The 22026-nt window shown below is 43.6% G+C and overlaps 2 protein-coding genes across 3 annotated transcripts in view; one reads left to right on the top strand and one right to left on the bottom strand.

Annotated features, from left to right (window-relative positions):
- Window positions 1-320: 320 nt before the first annotated feature.
- LOC147609428 (WD repeat-containing protein PCN-like) overlaps window positions 321-22026 on the bottom strand; it is a 47927-nt gene continuing 26221 nt past the window's right edge. For both annotated transcript variants that reach the window (XM_086787422.1, XM_086787423.1), the window contains 2 exons: window positions 1379-1639; window positions 321-1242 (listed from right to left, as the gene is read on the bottom strand). In XM_086787422.1, the coding sequence (XP_086643548.1) occupies window positions 945-1242; window positions 1379-1639 (559 nt within the window). In that variant the 3' untranslated portion in view covers window positions 321-944. The remainder of the gene's footprint in view (window positions 1243-1378; window positions 1640-22026) is intronic.
- Window positions 11944-12424, top strand: LOC147609429 (uncharacterized). The gene has a single exon (XM_086787425.1). The coding sequence runs from the start codon at window positions 12044-12046 to the stop codon at window positions 12401-12403; it is 360 nt and encodes a 119-aa protein (XP_086643551.1). The 5' UTR covers window positions 11944-12043; the 3' UTR covers window positions 12404-12424.

Genomic DNA, 22026 nt, shown 5'->3' with positions numbered 1-22026 from the left:
CTGCTGCTATACAGAATAAGTGGTTACATGACTAAGCTTGCTCCGTGCATGGAGTGGAGGTGTATCTTCATATCAAAAATCAAATTCGGAGTTTATACAATACATGAAGACTTGTATAAACGGCAAGGGGAAATATACTTAGTTACAAGCTTCTTAGAGCCTCAAATTAAGGTGGAACAAGGACCAACTCTTCCAGTATCTCTCTAGGGCGGAGAAACATCTCCTGCTTTAACTTTTAAAGGTATCCAACAATATCTTACTACATAAACCACAACAATTCAAGTCATCATCATATAAGGAAATTATCACAGTCAAAAGTCTTTAGATCATCAAATCGGTTAGTCATAAATCTCAAAAACACAAACAAGCACAAGAACTCGAACTCTTCTTTGTTCACACAACCCAACTTGCATCTAGCATAATTCCGAGTGGGGTACGTTTACAGGCGAGGTAACTCAAATCATAATCTCCAATTCAAGAGTGACAAAATTCTGCAGAATTAAGCAGGTCAGGCCAAGCCTTATCATGCATAAATTTTTGGCATGTGGCTCAGTTCTAGAAACACATCTAGACAATCAGCAAAGATGGAAGTCCTTCACTGCTCAAAGGGTACGCACCAACCAACGGTCCTGGCACACCTTTTGTGCTGCATTAGACCTTTCTAGAATCTGATGCCTTTAATGGTGAGGGCTAGAAGCCAAAAGCAAACCCTCTTCATGACAGATTAAGAACTCTCTGTGCAATTCTTGGCAGTTCCAAATGCGGTTTCTCAGCATAGTAGTATAGACCTTGCAGTTTGGTGGGATCGTATAACCTGGCAGGATGCTCACCTGTGTTTGAAAGCTAAACCGGTACATCTTGAAACATGTTGGCAGCCAGCTCTGGAAGGAGCAGTAGTCACAAACCTCCTTTGGCAGAAAGAACAGCTTCTAGCACACAAGTGATCATGTACCATACAAATGCCTGTACACAGGAGGTGGCAACTGGTTGATTGCATCTAACCATGGCTTTTCTATTACCAAAATAGAGCTATCCGCTACATGTCCAACAAACAGCACCGGATCCTTGAAAGGTACCACAACAAAGTTCTTATGAGGCCCATTAGAGCCCCCATTCTGCAATTTTCCATGCTTGCTTAAAAATGGAGCTCTGTTAGAGACATGGACTTTCTGGCCAGAATTGGATGTTGACCCTGTTTCATCTTGAGGGACAGCTTTTTTGAAGTCAATGAAGCACATAGCCCTGTTAAAAGCAGTGTGCCCTTAGAACCACCAAAAGACAAGCCTAAGATAGACCCATGTTCCCAAACCAATGCAATCACCTTCAAAAGGTCAACAAAAAGTTAAGACTGCAAAGGTGAAGGAGTAGAAGCATTTACTTTGAGCTGTATGCAATGATAGTGGTCATCTTTTGTGAGGGGCACATAGACAGGCCCTGAATTCCTCCAGGAAACTCCAAAAAGGATCGGGGAAGCCTGGACCCATTCTGCCTTGACCATTCTCCGAGTCTCCTTGCTTCCACATCAAGCACATGCAACACATTGGCATTCGTTGCAACAATCAAAACACCACTGCTTCCAGGATGGAATATAGCGGCAGTTACACAGCTGCCATCCAAAGGAGGAACATGCCAGTGCTGCCTATAAAAATCAGGATGACGAGAAAAGCCGATCATATGAGTTCATTAATGACAATCATCTCTCTCTCTCTCTCTCTCTCTCTCTCTCTCACACACACACACACACACACAAAATCCAATGCCAAAGACAAAATCAAGGAAGATAAGCTAAGGCAGTCAAAGGCCCTTCAGATCTGCATAGGCAGTTTACATGAAGAGATGGTACAAAGATGGGAGACAAGGAGAGATACTTACATGACCAACTAGCTGGAGCCATGCCAATAATTGATTGGGAGTAGTTATTTGCCAAAGTTTCATGACAAGCTAATCATGAAGTACTCGCCTATCCTAGCAATAGCCGTCTCAATCAGATAGAGTCCGCACCCCAAGCGCCTATTCTTCCAGGTTTGGCATCTACCGAGGCTCATGCTTCTCAACAAGAGCTTGACAATTCTGAGGGCGAAGTGGCGAAACTTCCCGGAGGAGAGTTCACTCCTTTGGATACAAAAAGGGATGTACCACACAAACTTCGCTCCCGGTCATCTTCTAGGAGTCGGTATGAGAGATGCCATTCGCGTCACCAACGGTCTCCTTCGCGGAGTCCCTCTCCACCAGATTTTCCAAAAAGTTCCCGCTTGCCTTCACCAGCTCAACGCCAGGGACTACCGGTTTGTCAAGTTGTTCTTCCAATCAGTCAAACAAGCTTAAAGGCACAAAGAAATGGATCGCAGAGGGACTCACTCCATTGTGACTTAAGCAGCAGGGAAACAAAAACGGTACACTAGGACAGAAATGGCTGATGTCTACGCAATGGAAACGTCTTGAAAGTAGGAAGCAGATATGGCTAGGAAACTGCAGGCCTTCAACATTACGGTATAATTTAACAGTACAAATAGAAATGAGCATAAATTTGGGAGAGGGGGGGGGGGGAGAGTTGGGTTGGGGGAGAGAGAGGGAATTTGGGGAAAATTTCAATGTAGATATGCTAAAAGGAGATTATGAAATGAAAAAGAAAATGGAAAATCAAGCGAAATAATGTTTATCCGTTTTATAAAAGCCTTCATTTCCAATTGACCATCCAGCAACTCTAAGCACAGTCATGGAAGACAGTAGACTCGAAAGGTGACAGGATGTATTGTTGCCTTCCATAGGAACATACGGAGCAACAGGTGGAACAGATCAAATGTCAAGTGCACATGGAACGGAGGTGGTGTGAAATAGGAATGCTCTCTCTCATCCACTCTATTTGGGCTCAGCATTGATAGACTCAAAGCCATGGTCCTTGACTATGCTACGCAAGAAATATAACTGGGTCATGCATTGAACTCTCTCATTTGATATACCTAGATGAATCCCGGAACATGCCCAAATTACCTTTAAGGAACGTGCATGTTATATAATCATGGTAGTCAACCCACAACACTATATAACTAACAGCTCCATTATGCATAGTATGGACTAGATACTACGACATCCCCACTAACGCCATCAGTGCCCAATAGTGGGTGTAGAACTCTGTATCAAGATATGCTCTCACACACGCACTCCACACACACACACACATACATACACACACACATAAGAGCATATATTCACACCAAGCTCTTCGTACTGAGTTTCTGCCAAACCTTCGAAGATGCAAGGCAGACTTAGCCATAATGAAGCCTAACACTAAGGGAAGTAGCAAATAGAAAGAATTAGTACAGCAAATAAGTAGTTGATAGGGCAAATGCACCGCTAAAGATAGAAAGAATAAGCACAATATCAACTGGCCGCAACTCGGACGAAAACTTCACAATGTGAAATCTGCATGTCCACTAATACGGCTGATTTATATACCTAGATGAATCCAGGAACATGCCCAAATTTACCTTTCAGAAACGTACATGTTATATACTCATGGTAGTCCACCCACAAGACTAAAAAACTATCAACTCCATTATGCATAGTATGGACTAGATACTACAACATCCCCACTAACGTCATCAGTGCCCAATAGTGGGTGTAGAACTCGGTATCAAGATATGCTCTCACACACACACTCCACACACACACACACACACATAAGAGCATATATTCACACCAAGCTCTTCATACTGCCTTTCTATAAAACCTCCGGAGATGCAGGGAAGACTCAACCATAATGAAGCCTAGCACTAAGGGAAGTAGCAAATAGAAAGAATTAGTACAGCAAATAAGTAGTTGATAGGGTAAATGCACCGCTAAAGATAGAAAGAATAAGCACAATATCAACTGGCCGCAACTCGGACGAAAACTTCACAATGTGAAATCTGTATGTCCACTAATACGGCTGAATTATATACCTAGATGAATCCAGGTACATGCCCAAATTCACCTTTTAGGAACGTGTATGTTATATACTCATGGTAGTCAACCCACAAGACTATATAACTATCAACTCCATTATGCATAGTATGGACTAGATACTACGACATCCCCTAACGTCATCAGTGCCCAATAGTGGGTGTAGAACTCTGTATCAAGATATGCTCACACACGCACTCCACGCACACACACACACACACACACACACATAAGAGCATTTGATGCTCTCCTTGACTCACATAGAAAACCTTCTATTCCACACCACATCATTCTAGCCAGGTTTGCAGCAAGCAACTCCACAAAGATGCCTCATTTCGGCTGGTTGCATACATATTGAGGGTACGCGAGTTCCAGGTGTTAGAATAAGAGAAGAGCAGCTAGCTATGGAGGCTCACAGATGAAAGCCATGGCTATGGTGGTGGAGCCAACAGCGATAGGGAGAAAAAGAGATACAGCACTAGAGAGAGTGAGTAGTACACGACTCAAGAATGAGGTGATAGTTTCTTGATTGATTTTCAGATCCCGTTCACATCCACACATTCACTTGTCCACCTGGCCTTCTCTCCCGTGCCTGCCCGCCCTCCAGGCAGGCCTCATTATGGCTGTTGACAAGCCTGGCAATGTGCCTAGGTCACATTCTCCCCCACTAAAACCGTAACTGTCTCGTGTCCCCAAAAATACTATGAGCCCTTGCTGCTGGTTGACAGCCCTCTTGCTGGCCTATAGGGCTGACCTATGACATAGGGCTGGCCTATGGCTAGCCCCCATACCCATGGATGCTTAGTGGCTCTTGGGCTGGTCTTTTGGCAGGCCATGAGCTGCCATGAAACTCGAAGCCCAAGCAAAGCCTGGTCCACCTCTACATCATTCTACAGGGTTACCCAGACGTGCGAGACACACAATGACTTTATGTGCAAGACATGCACACCAAACCATGACCCTACCCTCTATAGTGGATCCCTGGCTGACTCATGCCGGACACGGGCTCACAAAGGGACTGTTACCACACTTAAGGCTTGCACCTACTATACAAATATGTTCACGTGGCATATCCAAGTGCGGGATGCACATGACATCCCCTTCTACTTAACTTGACGGAAGCTGCATAGCCTCCAAATAGTCTATCAATAATGCCAAATAGTCTTCAAAGCAGTTCTTGTCAAGCCAAACTACTTCATGCGTCCCTCGGTCGTGAAACTTCACGAGGGACGGTCCACGGACACTCTGTTTAGCCGGAGCGATCCTTGAAACGGTACAAAACGATCTGTTTTGGAGCCATCACTTCAGCTTCATCCATGGTTGTCACGGTACGAAATACGATACCGTACGATACGATACCGTACGGGAATTTTCGGTACGATATGAAATTTTCGGATACCGTACGATAAAATACGGTTTTTATTTTTTACACTTACAACCTATGGAGCTTCAAGCTTGAATGTGAGGGAAGGTTGGGAGGGGAGGAGTCTACAGTGCTTGAGGAACCAGAACATGGATATGTATCTCTCCCAGTTGGATCTCTCGATTGTCTCCAAAAAAGAACCTGGATGGGTAATGCAATACCAAGGTCTCCCAGTGTAGCGTTTATGACTAAGGGACGTCCTTGCACAAATACGAGGAGTGCATCTAGGGTGATAAGTTTAGGGACTCCTCTCTAGATCAAAATGGCCATGTCCAAATCTTCTCCCTCGTACATAAGCCTACCTATACCAGGGATCCCTAAGTGATGTAACAAGATTCTCTCATCCTACCAATCAAGTGTACACTACCAGTCTACCTTGCCAGATTTTTTAGGTCTCTCAACAACCCCATATGGAATACTGAGTGGACACGAAAGTTGCGAAGTATTGCGAGCATTTGGGATCTTCGTAAAGCAGGGTTTCTATATTTTTTTAGCATTTGGAATTTTTTTTTTCAAGAAAAAAAAATAGTTCCGTACGATATCGTACCGTACGAACCCATTCGTACCGGTACGAGAAACAACTATGGCTTCATCAGCATTATCTCGTGACAGTTCATCTTGGACATCTGTGAGAGGAGGTCTTGCATAGTGCTACGGCCAAGTAACATGAAACAAATCATGCATGGTCTAGCTCGAAGGTAACTTCAACTTCATGGACACCTCGCTGATCTTCTTCCGAATGGGAAAAGGTCCGAACCTCCAAAACGAGAACTTTGAGCATCACTTGTCTATATGTTTCAACCTTTGTTTCATAATCTTGAGATATACCCAGTGGACTCACACACACACACACAAATGTTTCCTACAGATTAGGGTTAGGTGCAGGAAGAAGCAGCTCACACAGAAATGAGAGAGAGAGAGAGAGAGCCAAAACACCAAATGTGTGGTAGCCACAAAATGCAAGTCAACCCTTGCATGTGTGTCACATCCATATAATATAGAAGTACAAAAGTTATATGGATAGTGTGTCCTTTCACACTTGATATCCAAGGGAAAAAAACCACATGGAAAAAAGTGCCCTTGGTTAAGCCCTGTTCACACATAGCACTACCATAAGTGAGCATATGCCTACAAATCTCCCCTATAGTGAGTGTGAACTTGTACAAGGTAGCAGATCACTCTCTGTATGAGTGTAAGCCCAAAGCTTTGCGGAAAGCTTCAAACTTCTCTCGAGGTAAAGCCTTTGTGAATAGATCTGCAACATTATCCTATGTAGGGCAGTAAGATAAACTGATCTCCCCTGCATGTAACCTCTCTCTGACATAGTGATAATGAATCTCAATGTGCTTGGTACGTGCATGATACACAATCTACTGTAGCTGTGAAGACTGCCCTCTACTCAGCCTCGCATCTAGATGTAGCAACACTGGTTGCTTTTTTCTCAGCCAAGATATGCATGAACTACCAAGAAAAAAACAATTCCCCTTGGTGAATTGTTTGGTATCATAATCACGAGCCCAATCTGAATCACTGTATGCATAAAGCTGCAACCTGCTCCCCCTGGGATAGAACAAACCAAGATCCAGGGTACCCTGAAGATAACGAAAAATGCGTTTGACTGCTTGCCAATGCTTTGTGCATGGGCTGTGCATGAATTTGCTCAACAAAGACACCCCAAAAGATATGTCAGGCCTTGTGTTACACAAGTAAATGAGACATCCCACTGCCTAGCTATAAATGCCGGTCTCAAAAGGCTCTCCAATATCATGCATAGTTAAGCCGTACACCTGGTTCTACTGGAGTAGAAATGGGCTTACATTCATCCATGTGAAACCTTTTTAGCAAGCATAACAATGCCATCATCTTTATGCATAAACTGTATGCCGAGATAGTAGTGTAAAGGCCCCAAATCTGACATATCAAATTTAACTTTCAAATCAGCTTTGAAATCTAAAATTTGTGCTTTGCTAGTCCCTGTTATGAGCATGTCATCTACATACAAGATGACTATGAGAATATCGGCTTCGGTTTTCTTCACATACAATGTGCTTTCAGCTGGACTATTCACATAACCTTGGCTGGTTAGATGAGCATGTATTTTATCATACCAAGCTCTTGGAGCCTGCTTTAACCCATACAATGCTTTGTGTACCTGCATACTTTATGTTCCTCACCAAGAACTACAAAACCAATGGGCAGATTTACATATACTTCCTCCTGTAAATCCCCATTTAAGAATGCAGTTTTGATGTCCAATTGATGCACTTTCCATCCTTTATGTGCAGCTAATGCAATCACTGATCTTATTGTAGTCATTCTCGAAGTAGGAGCAAAAGTCTCCTCTTAATCTATTCACTTTTTCTGAGAGTTCCCTTTCGCCACAAGTCTTGCTTTGTACCTGTCAAAAGTACCATCAGACTTCCTTTTGACTTTGTACACCCACTTTGTTCCAATGACATGCTTGCCTTTCGGCAAGTCCACAAGATCCCAAGTATTGTTCTTCATGATAGAAGAGATTTCATCTTGCATGGCTTGCACCCAATGCTCATTCTCATGTGCTTCTTCATAAGAGGAAGGCTCTTTTGAATCAAAGAGACCACACATGGCTAATGCAGACTCTCCATGATGCATATTCAATGCATGGCTAGAATTAGCCCTTGTTCTGCCTGTGAGTGGAGCTGTAAGTTTACTTTCTTGTTTTCAGCAACCATCTTGGCACCAACTTGGCTGTGTCTATGGCTGTTTGCTCTTCCCTGACAAGATCTTCTACTTCTTCCATAGAAGGGGACTGAATTGCTGGCTGTTCCACAGGTTCTACATGAGGATTTTCTTGTGTAGGGACTGGCTGATCTGAATCCCCCCTAATTGCAATGGGTAATAGTCCATCAAACATGTCATGTATGCCTGTATCATTACTTTTATACAAGCTATACACGGGCTGTACTGAATTTTCAGCAAATACCACATCTCTACTGACAAAAATCATGTGTGTTGTTGGATTATAAAGATGGTATCCTTCGCTCTCATTGTTGTAGCCCACAAAAATGCATTTCATTGCTTTATCATCTAGCTTTGTTCGGAGTTGTTCTGGCACATGTGCATATGCAAAACACCCAAATGTACGCATACAATCCACTTTTGGCTTTCGGCTATACCAAGCCTCAAATGGTGTTATGGTTTTCAAAGCTTTTGTTGGACACATGTTCATCACGTGAGTTGCACACATTATAGCTTCCATCCAAAAATTGCGAGGCAACTTTTGTGCTTTCACCATGCATCTTGCCATCTGCATGAGAGAGAGGTTTTTCCTCTCAGCTACACCATTCTGCTACAGTGTATAAGGCACAGTACATTGGTGTTTGATGCCCTTTTGAAGCATATAATCCTTGAATACATTTGACATGTATTCTCCACCTCTATCTGAACGGAGTGTTTGGACTTTACATCCACACATATTTTCAGCCATTGCTACAAAGTGTCGAAAGAATGTAAACACCTCTGCTTTCGCTTTCAAGGGGTAAACCCAAGCAAACCTGGAGTAGTTATCAATGAATGTGACGAAATAAAGATGTCCCCCTATGGATGGTGTCCGCATTGGACCACATACATCACTGTGTATGAGCTGTAATCTACTTTCAGCTCTAACAGCTCCATCCTTGGGAAATGGTTTTGGATGCATCTTTCCCAAAATACACCCCTCACATACATGTCTTGTTGGAGACTCAAGAGGTGGCATATTATCAACCATATGATGCTTCTGCAAAAGCATCAAACTCCGAAAATTTACATGCCCAAAACGAGCATGCCATAGCTATCATGCATTGCAGGAGTGTGGGCAGCCACTGTATTTGCATCATAAGTACGCTTGTCATAGCTATCCAGCTTATACAAGCCTTTGTATCGTGTTCCAAAAGTGACTATTTCATAACCCTTTGATGGGTCTTTTACCAAAGACTTCCCATCTTCAAATTCAACCTTTAAACCTGGTCGTTTATGGCTGAGATGGAGAGCAGATTTTTCTTTATCCTTGGAACATACAACACAGTTTTCATACATATATTGGCACCATTGGCTGCAATAAGTATGACATTGCCAATTCCCTTTACTGGATATGTGGTATGATCTACACATGATACAGTGCGGCCATTTGAAGCATAAACCAAGTGCTGAAATACATCTTTGCATAAAGTGATGTGGCTCGAAGCACCACTATCAAAATACCATGATACATCTTGTCTGTCAGATGCAATGCAAGATATATCATTGTCTGAAGCACTTGATGTGTCACTAGTGCATGTGACCAAAAAAGTGTACTCTTCTTGAATTACATTAGCCGATTGCTGTGCTTTGTCATCAGAAGAGTCTGCTACTGCATTGCCTGCATCTTTCTTTTTCTCTCTTGTAATCCGCTTTCTACATTCATTGATGTAGTGGCCAGGCTTATGGCAGTAGTGACATTTACCCTTCTTTTTAGGCTTGTTTGCATCCCCTTTGTCAGACTTTTCACCACTAGAAGAGGGTTGTCCATGACCAGCCTTACTAGACTGTTGTCCCCCATGCTTAACGCTCTTTGCTTTACCCTTATCCTTAGTTGTAAATGCCTTGTCTCCACCATGGTTGCTAGATAGGTTTGCTCTTGTTTGCTCTTCCTGCAAGAGTAAACCCACCACCTCTTCAAAACTGACGGGATCACCACCTCCTCTCATAGCGAGGTTGAGAGAGGTGTGAACGCCCAAGTAGGAAGGTGGTAAAGAATGAAGAGTGTTAGTGACCAGCTGTCTAGCTCGGATGACCTCATCAATGTTGAGCAATTGTTCCTGCAAATCTCACTTTGGTGAGATAATCTGACATGGAGTCACCCTCATCCATAGAAAGAGGATCCAACTGCCTCTTCAAGTAGGCAACTCTTTCCTCGTTGCGTACCTGATACATTGCTTCCAACGTGTCCCATGCAAGCTTCGATGTCTTGCAAGACGGAATGTGTGGAATAATAATCCTTTTCACTGAAAGGGCTATCAAGGACATGGCATGCGCATCCCTAGAGTCCCATCTCTTCTGCTCTTGTGTGGGAGCAGGTTCTATCTCACAAGCTCTTTGAGCATCTCCCCTTTGAGGCGTTGCTAGCTATATGGTAAGTGGGTGTGTGTCGTCACCACACATGACGCCCCAAAGCCCTTTGGATACTAGCAAATTAGGGATCATGAAATTCAAGAGAGTTTCATCCATCCAACTTGTCCTCTTGGGTGAGCACACCAAATACATCTATAGCATTTTGCGCCATGTCGACAAAATACACCTGCAAGCAAACCAAGCACCAATGTGCACTGCCAGGCAACCAAATGTCCTGAGCAAATTTTTACCTGCAACCTGAAGCAAGTATAAACCTGCACCAAATTGTCCAATTACACACAATGTGTATACATATGTGACAAATCACCGTTGTAATCCCCAATTACATGCTCCAATCTGAAAAGCCCCAATTTTTATGCACTGCAATTCTTCAATGTGGAGTCAATTGCCCAATTTTCACAAAAGCCCCAAATTTCTGCAGCTAGAAGAGGCTTAATTTGCTGATTTTGAGCTTAATTTGAAAAACCCCAAAATTCCAACCAAAGCAGCACGTTCATTTTTTGGCAATTCTGTGGCAAATACAATCCATGTAATTCTGTCTCTTGCAATTTTCCATGCTAAGGGAAATTTTGACCAATCCCCCAAATTCACTGAACCTACAACAAAATGTCTACGAAAATGTCCCCCCTTTTTTTTCTTTTTAAAATATGAGTTTAAAATACCTGCAAGTGATATGATGTGCTTGAGATGACCAAGCACAGACGGCAGGTATCAAACGAGCAGCTACAGGCAAGGATGGTCGGTGTCAGACGAGTAGGTACAAACGGCCGGTGTCAGACGAGCAGTACATAGTCTATTGCAGACGGTGTGCAAGCTAGCAACGGGACGGAACTGCAAGCCGGAGCTGGACGTGGAGACAGGTGGAGCAAACACAGGCGGCGGCGGCGGCGCCGCCGATGGGCGAGGAGGCAGTGGAGCTCGTAGCACTAGCTCCGCCAGCGAGGGAGGCAAAATCAAGCACCGGTGGAGTCCTGCGCAGTAGCGCCGCCGGGTGTTGAGACTAGATCGGGCGGCGATGGCTCTCTTAGCACTAGCGCTGCCGGCTGGGAGGTCAATGTGGGCGGCAGTTGACAGACTGGGCTGACGGACTGACGGACAAACTGACCGACAGACAGATTGCCGAACGAAAATCCTGTTGGGGTAAAGGCGTTATGCCCACCCTTATAGTGTGTACAAGCCCATAAGTTATAGTACATAGTACACTTAGTACTTTTAATGTACTAAGTGCACTATGCGTACTAATGCAATATACATGTGTGATAGGGGAGTCACACATATATGCCTCATGAGTTGACTTATCCCCACAACTCTCTCTCTCTCTCTCTCTCTCTCCCCCTTGTTTCTCTGTGTATGTCTCCCACCTAACCTAACCCTAATTCCTTCTCCCACACAATTGGTATCAGAGCAATTCGACAAGGTGGTTCATTTGCGACAGCCAAAACCCAAGTCTTCCTGGTGATCGAGTCCGGCTTACAAATCTATCATCAACTTCGAAGGCCGCAACGACCCACTGGCGCTTCTCTCCTGCCATACCACCCACATGGAGGCATGAAGCATAGGAAAGCCATTGGGGTGCTCACTCGCGCACAGAGCTTGGAGCCCTCTTCGCAGGCAAACCCACAACAGCAGCAACCGCAGGAGCAGACGACAAATGTCCCCTCGTGGGCTCAGCCGGGCTCCAGTGAACCCCCTCCTTGGGAGCGCAAGCAGGCTGTCTCTGAACCGGGCTTCGAAATACCCTTCTACGCTTACTTGCTTGCTTCTGGCGTTGTTGCCATAGCTACGATTGGCTCCATCTTTGAGTACGTCAACAAAAAGCCCGTCTTCGGAGTCGTTTATCCTGACAGCCCTCTCTATGCTCCCATCCTAGGCTTCTTTGTGATTGCAAGCTTCCCCACTGCTATGTGATAACAAGTGCAGCCATCATGAGAAGAGGGAGGGGACCAAGAGCCACGTGTCCCCTGGTGCCTCCACGTGTCCTCTACAGCAGCAGCAGCAGCAGCTAATTATCCACACGAATCAGCAGTCAACATCAGAATTGCCCCTCAAATCAGCCCAAAATAGAGGTATTTTGCTTCAATTTCGGGAATTTTTATGTCCATTATTTGCAATTGAGCAGGTACAGGTGCCAAATTGCTCAAATTTTGAGCAAAATTAGCAAAATTGGGTGACATTGGTCACACCCCAGGTCAATTGGCAGGAAATCGTGACATTGGTCACATTTGCAGTCAATTGACAGGACATTGGGCATTATAATTTGGGGCTTTTGATGTAATTGTGCAATTAAGCACTCATACATGCTGTATGATGTGAAAAATCGCACAATATTGCAGCAAATTGCAGTGCAAATCAAGGGGCTTTTGTGCCGATTTGGTTGATTTGCATGCAGGCAATCGCATTTGATGCTGTGGATAATGTGTTGATGCCTTACAAGCATTCAATGTGCCTGTAAATCAAGGGGCTTTCATGTATTTGATGTATATGTGGCCAGGGGGAAGCATCGTGAACACTCTGGATGCCTTCATGTGCGTCAATGTACCATGTATGATCAGAAATTGATGTTAAATCAAGGGGCTTTTCAAGTTTTTATGCTTGTTGAGCTTGGCAAAGCAGCAGGCAAGACATTTATGCCTTGAATCCTCAAAAATCAGCTTGCAGTCAAGGGGCTTTTGCCCAATTTCTGTTCGGGACTGTTGTATGCAGTGTACAGGACTGTAAAAGTCTGATTTTCACTCATTTGGACAGCCAGGAGAGCATTTATTGCTACTGTACCTGCTGGTACAGATTTGGCACAGCTTTGTGCAAGTTTTGGCATGGCTGTACACTGTTTTGAGTGACCAAAAGGTTCAATTTCAGCTGCTGTACTTGCCGGTACAGGTTTGGTACATCATTGGTGAGCACTTGGTACTGCTGTACAGTACTTTGGAAGGGCAACAGAGCACATTTAAGGTGCTGTCCAAAATCTGCAGCAACCAGATTTTGGTGATTTCATCACATAAAGTGGGAGAAAAGTTGCATTCTTGCTTCCGCAGTGGGAGATAAAGCTTGGGAGAACAACTGTGAGCACTTTGTGTGCTTTTGGTGCAGTGTTTGCACATTTTGCAGGGAGTCAGGCATTGACAGGTTGCATTTTGCTATGGCAACCACAGGTGAGAGCTCTTCATTGCTTCACATCAAGAAGCTTGAAGGCTCGCATAATTATGATATTTGGCAAACCCAGTGCTACAATGTGTTGCTCCAGAAAAAGCAGCACAAGCCTATCAAAGAAAGGGGTGTAATGCCCGCTTCTCTTACTGCTGAAGAGTGGGAAGATATGGATGAGCTGGCAAGATCTACTATCATGTTGTCTGTGTCAAACTCATTACTTTTCAGCATTCGTGAAGAGAAGACAGCTTGGGGAATGTGGCAGAGATTGCAGGACTTGTATGCCCAACAAAGTGCCTCAAGCAAAGTGTATTGGTTGAAGAAACTCATAGGTCTTCAGATGAAGGAAGGGGCTTCTATGACAGCCCATCTAAATGAGTTTAATGGTATTGTCAGCCAGGTCATTAATCAAAAATTGGCAATGGACGATGAGTTCAAAGCCACTTTTTTGTTATGCACTTTGCCAGAGAGTTGGGACACATTCAGGACAGCCACTAGCAATTCGAATGCTATGCTGTCATATGCAGATGTTGAGGGTGCTCTTCTTCAAGAAGAGATGAACAGGAAAAACAACTCTGTTGGAAAGTCCAATGCAATGAATGCACGTGGGAGATCCCAACAAAGGGGAAAAAGCCAAGAAAGGGGAAGGAGCAAGTCTCGCTCCAAAAAGGATTTGGAATGCCATTATTGTGGCAAAAAGGGACACATTAAAAAGCAATGCTACAAATGGAAAAATGATCAAAAGAAAAAGGGAAAAGGCAAAGACAAAGAGAAAGATGAAGCCAAAGATGTAAAGCCAAAGGGCAAAAGTGGAGTCAAGATTGAAGAAATCAATGTGTCACATGCAGGTGGCAGTGAGGATGAGGTCCTATTTACTTCTTCACTTGATGCCCATTCACTTCTTACAGGGGGTCATGGTATGCACTCATGGATCATTGATTCAGGTGCCTCCTTTCATGTCACAGGTTGCAGAGACTTGTTTGTCAGGTATACTGCTGGCAATGAAGGAGTGGTTTATTTGGGTGATAACCATGCATGCAAGATACTTGGCAGAGGTGATGTGAGGCTTGTGTTTTCAGATGGCTCACAGCTTATGCTCCATGATGTCAGGCATGTGCCTGAGATCAAGAAGAATCTGCTTTCTACTGGACAGCTTGATGATGCTGATTATGTTACCACATTTGGTAGTGGAAAGTGGAAAATTAGTAAGGGCTCACTGGTTGTTGCCAGAGGCTCTAAGGTGGACACTCTTTACTTTATGCATGCAGGTGTTTGTCACCATGCTAATGTAAATGCAACCGAGCTGCCGGAAATTTCTATGTGGCATAGCCGGTTGGGACACATGAGTGTCAAGGGAATGGAGCAATTGTCTCGTTTGGGTTACTTGCCTTCTCTAAAGTTTTCAAGTTTTCAGTTTTGTGAGCATTGTATATATGGTAGGCAACTACAGTGCCCCCACAAGAAAGCTCTTGGACAGAAAGATGCTCAGTTAGAGCTTGTGCATACAGATGTATGTGAGATGCCTCAGCTTTCTTTGGGAGGGGCAAAATATTTTGTGTCTTTTATTGATGATGCCACACGCAAGGTGTGGGTCTATCCTCTTCGTTTGAAGAGTGATACATTCTCAGTGTTTTAGAAGTTTGTTGCTCATGTTGAGAATCAAACTGGTAAAACACTCAAGGCTTTGCGTTCCGACAATGGTGGAGAGTATATGTCCAAACAGTTTCAGGACTTTTGTGATGCTAAAGGCATCAAGAGGGAGCTCTCTACTCCTTATGATCCTCCACAAAACGGGACAGCAGAGAGGATGAACAGGACCATTCAGGAGAAGGTCCGTTCTATATGTTGTCACATGCTGCATTACCTCATGGTTTTTGGGCTGAAGCTGTTATGACAGCCGTTCACCTTATAAACAGGTCACCTAACACGAGGCTTGGTGGGAAAGTGCCAGAAGAAGTATGGACAGGGAAGCCTCCGTCATACAAGCACTTGAGAGTGTTTGGTTGCGTTGCGTACGTGCACATACGCAGAGAAATGCACACCAAACTTGATCCTAAGTCTCACAAATGCATATTCCTAGGATATGGTGACAAAGGTGAAATGGGGTATAGACTTTGGGATCCCATGAATAGAAAGATCATACGCAGCAATGATGTCATTTTTGATGAAACATGCATGTATAAGGAGCCTGCAAGGCAACAGGAGCCTGGCAGAGTCATCATTGATGATGATGGACATCATGGACAACAACAAAGGGCTGTAAATCAGCCATTACAGCAGGAAAACCAGCCCTTAAATGGTGCTGAAAATGGTCCAAATGGACAGCCAGATATGGCAGAAGATATCCCTATGGATATACCAGAGTTAGAGGAGATACCAGGCATGATAATTCAGCCTTATGGCATGGAACAGGAGCCACCAATGGGTGATATGCAGGCTGGACAGCAACCTGCAAATGATGGTCATTGGGTACGGAGGTCCACAAGACCCTCCAGAGCCCCTGACAGGTTTGTTCCAGGGGTTGACTACTTGATGCTTACTGACTGTGGGGAGCCCTCATGTTATAAGGAGGCTTTACAGAGGGCAGACAAAGCTCTATGGGAGCGTGCCATGAAGTCAGAGATGGATTCTCTTCATAAAAATGGAACTTGGAAGTTGGTGCATTTGCCTGCAGGCAAGAAGGTTTTGCCATGCAAATGGGTATACAGGCTCAAAGTTGCACCAGATGCAAAGCCAAGATACAAAGCCAGGTTAGTGGCTAAGGGCTTCAAGCAGGAATATGGTGTGGACTTTGAGGAGATCTTCTCTCCAGTGGTCAAAATGACCACACTTAGAGCTGTGTTGGCTTTGGTTGCGCATGGTGATCTGGACTTGATTCAGATGGATGTGAAGACTGCTTTTCTTCACGGTGATCTCCGTGAGGAGATATATATGCAGCAGCCAGAGGGTTATGCAGTAAGTGGAAAGGAGAAGCTTGTATGCAAGCTGAAAAAGAGTCTTTATGGGCTCAAACAGGCACCAAGGGAATGGTATCATAAATTTGATACATTTATGAAATCCCAGAAATTCAGGAGAAGTGACATAGATCACTGCTTGTACACCAAGAAAGCTTTGGATGGCAGTCTATTGATCCTCATCTTGTATGTTGATGATATGTTGATTGCCGGGAAATCTCGTAAAGAGATGGATGCCTTGACGCAGAGGCTGCATCAAACCTTTGATATGAAGGATTTGGGTGATGCAAATCACATCTTGGGTATGCGGATACTTCGGGACAGAAATCAGCATGTGTTGTATTTGTCTCAGAAGGAATACATTGGCAAAGTCTTGCAGAGGTTCAATATGGACGGGGGGAAGAAGACTAGTACTCCTTTGCCTCCATATGTGAAACTCAGTGCTATGGACAGCCCACAGTCAGATAGAGACAGGGCTGATATGGCCAAGATTCCGTATGCTTCAGCTTGTGGCAGTCTCATGTATGCCATGGTTGCTACTAGGCCGGACATTGCATTTGCAGTGGGAGTGGTTTCTAGATACATGGCCAACCCTGGCAAGAAGCATTGGGAAGCAGTGAAAGGTGTCATGAGATACCTGAAGGGCACACAGGATATGTGCATATGTTTTGGCAAACAGGATGCATTAGTGCATGGTTACACGGATTCGGATTATGCCGGTCATCCAGATAACCGGAAGTCTACTACCGGTTATGTATTTACATTCACAGGAGGTGCTGTGTCATGGATATCCAGGATGCAAAAGTGCACAGCCTTATCTACTACAGAGGCCGAGTATATTGCAGCCACAGAGGCTTGCAAGGAGGCATTATGGCTATCTCGGTTAGTGGTTGATTTGGGTTATACAGGGGATATTCCATTGTTGCATTGTGACAGTCAGAGTGCCATCCAGTTGGCAAAGAATCCTGTCTTTCATGCAAAGACGAAGCATGTGGATGTGAAGTATCACTTCATCAGAGAGGTGATAGAGAACAAGCAAATTCAGCTTGTTAAGATTCATACGGATGACAACCCGGCTGATCTGTTGACAAAGAGTTTGCCTCCGGAGCGGTTTGCTCATTGCAGACACTTGATGGGCATTGGATGAGGCCATTTTCAGCCTTGATATGGCCTTGTATATTATCATGTACATGCTGATTTTTTTTTTCCTTTACTTAAGGGCACTTTGCCTTTAAGTGGGAGGTTGTTGGGGTAAAGGCGTTATGCCCACCCTTATAGTGTGTACAAGCCCATAAGTTATAGTACATAGTACACTTAGTACTTTTAATGTACTAAGTGCACTATGCGTACTAATGCAATATACATGTGTGATAGGGGAGTCACACATATATGCCTCATGAGTTGACTTATCCCCACAACTCTCTCTCTCTCTCTCTCTCCCTTGTTTCTCTCTGTATGTCTCCCACATAACCTAACCCTAATTCCTTCTCCCACACAAATCCACACACAACGGAAATCCACAAGCAACGAGAAAAAAACAACGGCAGTCCCAGCTCTAATACCAATTGTTGGTAGACTCACACACTCACAGTAGACTCACACACTCATACACACACAAAAATGTTTCTTGCAGATTAGGGTTAGGTGCAAGAAGAAGAAGCTCACAGAGAAATGAGAGAGAGAGAGAGAGGCCGGTGGTGGCTCTCTCAGCACTAGCGCCGCTGACGGGGAGGTCAACGTAGGCGGCGGTTGACAAACTGGGCTGACGAACGGACGGACGAACTGACCGACAGACAAATTGCCGGACGGAAATCCACACACGACGGAAATCCATAGGCAACAAAAATCCACAAGCGACGAGAAAAAAACAACGGCAGCCCCAGCTCTAATACCAATTGTTAGTAGACTCACACACTCACACACACACACAAAAATGTTTCTTGCAGATTAGGGTTAGGTGCAAGAAACAGCAGCTCACACAGAAATGAGAGAGAGAGAGAGAGAGAGAGAGAGAGAGAGAGAGCCAAAACACCAAATGTGTGATAGCCACAAAATGCAAGTCAATCCTTGCATGTGTGTCACATCCATATAATATAGAAGTACAAAAGTTATATGGATAGAGTGTCCTTTCACACTTGATATCCAAGGGGAAAAACCACATGGAAAAAAGTGCCCTTGGTTAAGCCCTATTCACACATAGCACTACCATAAGTGAGCATATGCCTACATTATTGGCCTGCCTAGTATAGGTCTCCTATGCTTTGGCCTGCCTAGTATAGGTCTCCTATGCTTTGGCCAACATGTCTTTCACAGACTCCAAAATCTCTTAGTAAGACTACATCAATCGGTTAGCGTTGACCATTGGATGTTCTGGTCAACAATGACTGGACCAGTCTTCCAAACGTTGCCTCATATAGAGTCCTACCAATATATATATACCTAGATGAATCCAAGAACATGCCCAAATTCACCTTTTAGGAACGTGCATGTAATATACTCATGGTAGTCAACCGACAAGACTATATAACTGTCAACTCCATTATGCATAGATACTATGACATCCCCACTAACGTCATCAGTGCCCAATAGTAGGTGTAGAACTCTATAGTAGTCCTACCAATAGCTAAAGAAAACAACTCATTAAGAACTAAAAATTGTTCCCACTTACCTCTTGATCATGGACATAAACTTCAGCACGTCAGACAACAATTGATTGTAAGATAGAGAATACCAATCGATTGTAAAACTATTTGGTCATCTATCTATAGGTGGATTGCACTAGAAAAAATCAACTTAGTACCTAATTTATCAAGCAATACCCTCCAAAATGACTGGTGACCTTGGTATCACAATCTGATACAATGATCATAGTATGCCACCAATTGGGTACCAATGTCGGATAAATAGTTTTGCAATATCTTCAACAGTAACATTAGCCCTACAAGAAATAAGCATAACAAACTAGCTAAAACGGTCAACAATTGTCAAACACTGTGTTACACTTTAGCTAGCCTGAGAGGTAAATTCGTCACAAAATCCATCGAAAGGTTGTCGAGAATCGGTAACGATTGTAATAACCCAGCTTTTTTTCCAAACGATACTTTCACCTTTTGCTAAATCGGACGATGTTGCAAATACGTGAACATGTCTTGCCTCATTTTAGGCCAATCGAATTGCAACTCTTATCTTCTCCAACATTGAGTTCATGCCCCTATGACCACCAGTGATAGCATCACGGACATCATGAAGAATAGTTGCCCTAAATTGCTTCAAGGCACAAAGTCGACTTTTGTAAAAAAACCAACCATCCTATATCAAGTAACGGCACAATCCCATGATTCACTCAGTACCGAGTTCATCGAAATCCACCTACTTGTGCTTCATCTTGTTTTCAATGTTGTCGGTCACTCCATTGTGCACTTGGCATCGTTTGAAGCCAGCACAATGCCTAATGATCAGTGCGAACCTCAAAGTCACGCCCATGTAGGAAATGTTTCCAATGCTTTAGGACCTTGATCACGCTAAGGAGTTCCCGACAATAGACCAAGTAATTCTTGTATGCAAGAATAAGCTTACGAGACAAGCTTACAAGACATATACGCAACTAGATGACGATTACGTTGTAACATAGCTCCCTTGTGCAGATCTGTGATAGTTGGCAAGAGGTCAAAAACTTGTCGATCTGGATGAAATATATAAACCTAGATGAATCCAAGAACGTGCCCGAATTCACCTTTTAGGAACATGCATGTTATATACTCGTGGTAGTCAACCCACAAGACTACATAACTATAAACTACATCATGCATAGTATGGACTAGATACTACGGCATCCCCACTAACATCATCAGTGCCCAATAGTGGGTGTAGAACTCTATATCAAGATATGCTCTCACACACGCACTCCACACACACACACACATAAGAGCATATATTCACACAAACCCCTTCGTACTGAGTTTCTGTCAAACCTCCGGAGATGCAGGACAAACTCAGCCATAATGAAGCCTAGCACTAAGGGAAGTAGCAAATAGAAAGAATTAGTACAGCAAATAAGTAGTTGATAGAGTAAATGCACCGCTAAAGATGGAAAGAATTGGCACAATATCAACTGGCCGCAACTCGAACGAAAACTTCACAATGTGAAATCTGCATGTCCCCTAATACGGCTGAATTATATACCTAGATGAATCCAAGAACATGCCCAAATTCACCTTTTAGGAACGTGCATGGAGGTGGATGAAATATGCCTAGCAAATTTCCACAAACGACCGTACATCATATGTTGTTTTTGGAATCTCCCAATTCAAGATTAATTTCACTTTGGTGTCATCTAATTGGATGCCATTGGCACTAATAATGTATCCAAGGTAATGAACCTCGAACAAATAAAACTCCGATTTCTTTTCATCGACATTAAGCTCGCTACATTCTAGCAACTTCATCGCTTTGTGACATCAATGTCGTGTTGCTCTGTTGTTTCGCTAAAAATACAAGTATGTTATCCAAGAAAATCAAGACATACATTCCAATCAAGTTTCTAAAAACATGCATCATCACGCAATTAAATGTTGCCACAATGTTTGTCTAACCAAAAGGCATGAACACAAAGTTCAATGGGGAAGGCTGGGGATGTCTCCACTCGACAATCCACACCTAATGGTATCCACTTTTCAGGTCAAGCTTCGAAAACACCTTGACTCCGTTCAACATCTCTAAAATATAGTCAATCCAAGAACTTACTCTTAACTATTAGCTTATTCAGAGCACGACAATCCACACAAAGTTTGAAAGATCCATCCTTTTTCTTAACAAAAGGATTAGTACTGTGTAAGGAGACACTTGAACGTATGACACTTGCTTGCAACAATTCTTGGAGTTCGCGATCCAAGTCCAATTCCATATCGTTACTCAAGCAAAACAAAAACATGCTTGGTGGTTTTGAGCCTGGGAGGAGATCTATCTTGTGATCCTCTTCTCTACGGGGGAAGCTTGGAAGGGAGATTGTCTCAAAAAAAAAAAACTTATGGAATGTACGACCTCGTACTTCTCAAAACCTCTCATAACTACCTGGGTGATCTGAACATAGATCGATACAACATAATGTGCATCTTTCTGTGTTTCTCATTTCGCCTACATGTGGCTTATGAGAGGAAAGTTAGGCATCCCTCGCTCACACTTGATGATCACAGGAGCCTTGGACACATTTCGAAGAATTCGAAAAGTGTGCCTCTCCCACTCAATGTTTGGGTGGAACTTGTGAATCCCTAGAACTATGTCTGCTCCTACAAGAGGGATAACCATGAAATCCCACACATTATGTGCCTTGGATGACTAATTTAGCACGACGAGCCTCAAACTTGATACTCATGGTCATACCTATGCTAAATCGCTCTACATGCTTGTCTACTCATATCAATGGAAAACATGCCC

This window comes from Cibotium barometz, chromosome 51 (assembly GCF_041138505.1).
Source record: "Cibotium barometz isolate CiBa-2024 chromosome 51, ASM4113850v1, whole genome shotgun sequence".
In the NCBI taxonomy this organism is placed as follows: domain Eukaryota; kingdom Viridiplantae; phylum Streptophyta; class Polypodiopsida; order Cyatheales; family Cibotiaceae; genus Cibotium; species Cibotium barometz.
Note: the sequence above shows the minus strand (reverse complement) of the source record. Positions and strands in the feature narration are given on the sequence as shown.

What these genes read in the sequence shown, in the direction of transcription:
- LOC147609429 (XM_086787425.1), top strand. Translation starts at nt 12,044, where the DNA reads ATGAAGCATAGGAAAGCCATTGGGGTGCTCACTCGCGCACAGAGCTTG.